At 38.7% G+C, this 3789-nt stretch overlaps 1 protein-coding gene across 1 annotated transcript; it reads left to right on the forward strand.

Moving 5' to 3' along the window:
• The first annotated feature begins 2566 nt into the window (after nt 1-2566).
• LOC113249450 (olfactory receptor 4C11-like) lies at nt 2567-3481 on the forward strand. Its single transcript, XM_026490969.2, has one exon. It carries the CDS (start codon nt 2567-2569, stop codon nt 3479-3481), a length of 915 nt encoding a protein of 304 aa, XP_026346754.1.
• The last annotated feature ends 308 nt before the right edge of the window (nt 3482-3789 follow it).

Consider the following 3789-nt stretch of genomic DNA (forward strand, 5'->3'; position numbering starts at 1 on the left):
GTTGTTTTTGTCTACATTAGAGATTCTGGGGACTGTGTGATGTACGGCCATGTGCAGCGTCCCCTTTCTGCATAAATCTCTACATACCGTCACCTCTTGTGATAAAAACTTTGATAAATCTCAATGAAGTACAGTTTGCATGTTTTATTCAGGCTTACTACGATTTAACTTCTAACTAAACTGGAGTTGAAGATACGAAAAAATTTATATTTGGAAGTCATCTAGTTCCCCCTAAGCAAAGAGGTAAGTTTTCAGTCTGTCTGAGATCTTTTCTTCACACTGCCTCTTCAAGACGGATCTGATGGAATCTATACTCAGAGTGTCTTCTAACAAATGATGAAGTTCCTGCACACTATTTCCACCATGAAGGGTTGAGGTGGTCCAGATCTCCCAAGCCTTTCCTGGCCTCAGCACAAAGCTTTCCTACCTTTCAAATCACCTCTGCTTGATGTGGGGGTGGGGTAGAGCAAGAAACTGCAGCATGGCATTGAGACCAACGTGGCAGAAGTTTCTATCTTGGTGAGACCCCTGATTTGAAAAGTTTTAGGTCAGTGGTGATGTTTCTGGGATGGAGTACAATGTAGGAATGCATTTTCTATACACTTGGGTTTTTAAGACCTTTGTTAACCCCTTGCTCATGACCCACAACTGCACTTCTTTCTGGTTTTGGTGTGAGGGATTGTCGTGTCATGAAGAAAGACGCTGAACTCTCTGATGAAAGCTTAGACCAAATGACTTTCTCCAACATTTTTAGCTCACCTCCCTTCTTTTGTATGACTTTTGTATCTTATCCTCTAACTCTTCTCTCCCTGGTGTCTTTTCACTCTCACTCTCCTCTCTCCTGCTCTGACTGTATTGTGTCTTTCCCCTGTCTTCCTCTTCACTGTTATTCATTCGGGTGTCTAGGTTTCCCTTTACCTCACCATGAAGTTTACAGAACCTGATTTTTGGAGTCAGAACCAGGAGTTAAGGTATCAGTTGGCATACTTCTCTGATGGCTTGGGACTTTTCTTCTCTTGGATGCAATCTCCATGATGATAGGGATTTGATATTTTATAGGCTGAAGGGTGAAGTCTAGAGAGAGATGCTTGCTAGTAGCATCCCATTCTACTTCTAGCCTGACTTCACTATACTTGGTGAAACTTACTGTATCCCAGCCCAAACTCTGTATATAGATTTCTGTTTACATAAAGCAAGAGGACACACCCACCTTGCAAGAAAATGTGCAGGTCAAATGATATAACAAAAGAGGAATATTGTTGGAATGATGTTTGTAGATTTTAGAAGTAGAAGAATATATAATCTAGGATTGCCTTATTCAATTTTGTGTATAATATCTATCTATCATCTGTCTAACTATCTATCATCTATCTATAATATATGTATATAATAAAGCACCTATTACTATAAGAGATAGAAGCACAAGCCTATTGACCTGGGAAAACCAAGGGAAGACTATTGGTACCAATATAATTTGAACTGTAAAATTTCAAGAGGTAAAATAAAAATTAAGGATTAAGGAAGAGAAAAAGCATGCTCTATTACTGAGATGCTTCCCGAATGATAGAAAGATAGATAGGACAGTCTCGGTGTGTGAGGAAATGATGACTGAATTCACTGATAGAACTCTGACTGGTGGTGTGGTAGTCACATAACGTATGCATCTTCTAAGTGATACTTTCTTGTCTTAATGCCCCCAAATCTTCTTTTTGCTTATATAAAGTAAAACAAAAGGGAACCATATTACCTGGCTTTCATGGTTGTCATTATCTGGCCCCAAATTTCTCTACTACAACCAGTTAATATAATGAGAGTATGGTTTCTATGGAATCATCTCTACATTAACCTGAAGCAAAGCATGCTTCTCCCTCTATGATATTTTACTCAGCAATTGAACTGCATATACACTATATTCACATATACACGTAAGTATATTTTTATTTTTTTATTTTTTATTTTTATTTATTTTATTTTTTATTATAATAATATTTTTTATTATATTATGTTAGTCACCATACAGTACATCCCTGGTTTTTAATGTAAAGTTCGATGATTCATTAGTTGCGTATAACACCCAGGGCACCATGAAATATGTGCCCTCCTTACTACCCATCACCAGCCTATCCAATTCCCCCACCCCCCTCCCCTCTGAAGCCCTCAGTTTGTTTATTTTTAATAAAGTATCTATTAGAGTGTCCAATTCTCAAATGAAGAAAAAATTCAAGACATTAAAGTGATATGATGAAGATGTTACAGCAAAGTCATTAGTTCTCAACTTAGCAGAGCTCACCATCACTTGAAAGCTTTGTTACCCCTGAAAATCTTGGTCCACATAGGAAGACCTTCAGTTAATGCTCATGGTTAAAGCACATACATCTGCACTGAAAAAAAATAAATACATTTTCTCAAGTGATTTCAGTATATGAAAACCTGAGAGCTATTGGTTTATGTGTTGATGGAATTAGAACTATACAAGTGTAATTCTGAATCTAGTTTCACTGCTCTTGCCAAGTTACTATTTCCCAATTTTCCCTGCAGATGAACAATTTCTACATTCACTGTAACCATGGAGTTGAACAGCAGTGTGAATGAGTTCATTCTGTTTGGCTTAACACAGAATGTGCTAAAGGAGAAAGTCGTGTTTGTGGTCTTCTTGTTTCTCTACCTTGCAACTCTGATGGCAAATTTACTGATTGTGATGACCATAAGATACAGCCGGACACTTGGGAGCCCCATGTACTTCTTCCTTTCCTACTTGTCCTTTTCTGATGCCTGTTTCTCAACAACCACTGCTCCTAGGTTGATAGTGGATTCTGTATCTGAGAAGAAAGTCATCTCCTTCAATGAGTGCATGACCCAGATTTTTGCATTGCACTTCTTTGGGTGCATGGAGATCTTGGTGCTCGTCCTCATGTCCTTAGATCGCTATGTGGCTATTTGTAAGCCCCTGCGGTACACAACCATCATGAGCCAGCAAGTCTGTGGCACAATGGTGAATGTGGCCTGGGGGGTATCTTGTATCCATTCTTCTGCACAGATTTTCTTGGCTTTGAAACTACCATTCTGTGGACCTAATGTTATCGATAATTATTTCTGTGATATGACACCTTTGTTGAAACTTGCATGCATGGACACTCATGTAATCAACTTACTTGTAGTTTTTAATAGTGGGGCTATCTGCTTGGTAAGTTTCATAGTCCTACTTACATCTTATGTTTTCATCTTACACTCTCTGAGTAACCAGAGTGCAGAAGGAAGAAAGAAAGCCCTCTCTACCTGCACATCCCACATTATCGTTGTTATCTTATTTTTTGTCCCATGTATATTCACATATAATCGTCCTGTAACTACATTTCCGGTGGACAAGATGGTGGCTGTGTTTTACACTATTGGGACACCTGTGCTCAACCCTCTGATTTACACTCTGAGAAATGCAGAAGTGAAAAATGCCATGTGGAATTTATGGTGCAAAAGACTCTGACTACAATGGGAAAAAAATCAGAGGACTCCAATTTTAAATTCTGTGAGTAAATAAATTTGGATTGATAGAAAAGGGAAAATGTTTTCATCCCAATGTGAACAATTGAACCCTCTCCCAGTCGAGTGTTTGGAGCCATAGGCAGAATGACCACAAAGCACAGACCTATTCATTTTGGGTCAATATAACAGAGTGACAGTAGTATTTGAGGGAAGATAAGCCCACTCCTCCCTTTTTCTCTGCACACAGCAGCTTGTGAGCCAGCTTTTGTTGCATATATAGCTTTACCTCCCTCCTTTTTACATTACTCT

The sequence above is a fragment of the Ursus arctos genome, unplaced genomic scaffold, assembly GCF_023065955.2.
Source record: "Ursus arctos isolate Adak ecotype North America unplaced genomic scaffold, UrsArc2.0 scaffold_23, whole genome shotgun sequence".
Taxonomy (NCBI): domain Eukaryota; kingdom Metazoa; phylum Chordata; class Mammalia; order Carnivora; family Ursidae; genus Ursus; species Ursus arctos.

Coding starts and splice junctions, on each gene's coding strand:
- LOC113249450 (XM_026490969.2), top strand. CDS start 2,567: ATGGAGTTGAACAGCAGTGTGAATGAGTTCATTCTGTTTGGCTTAACA.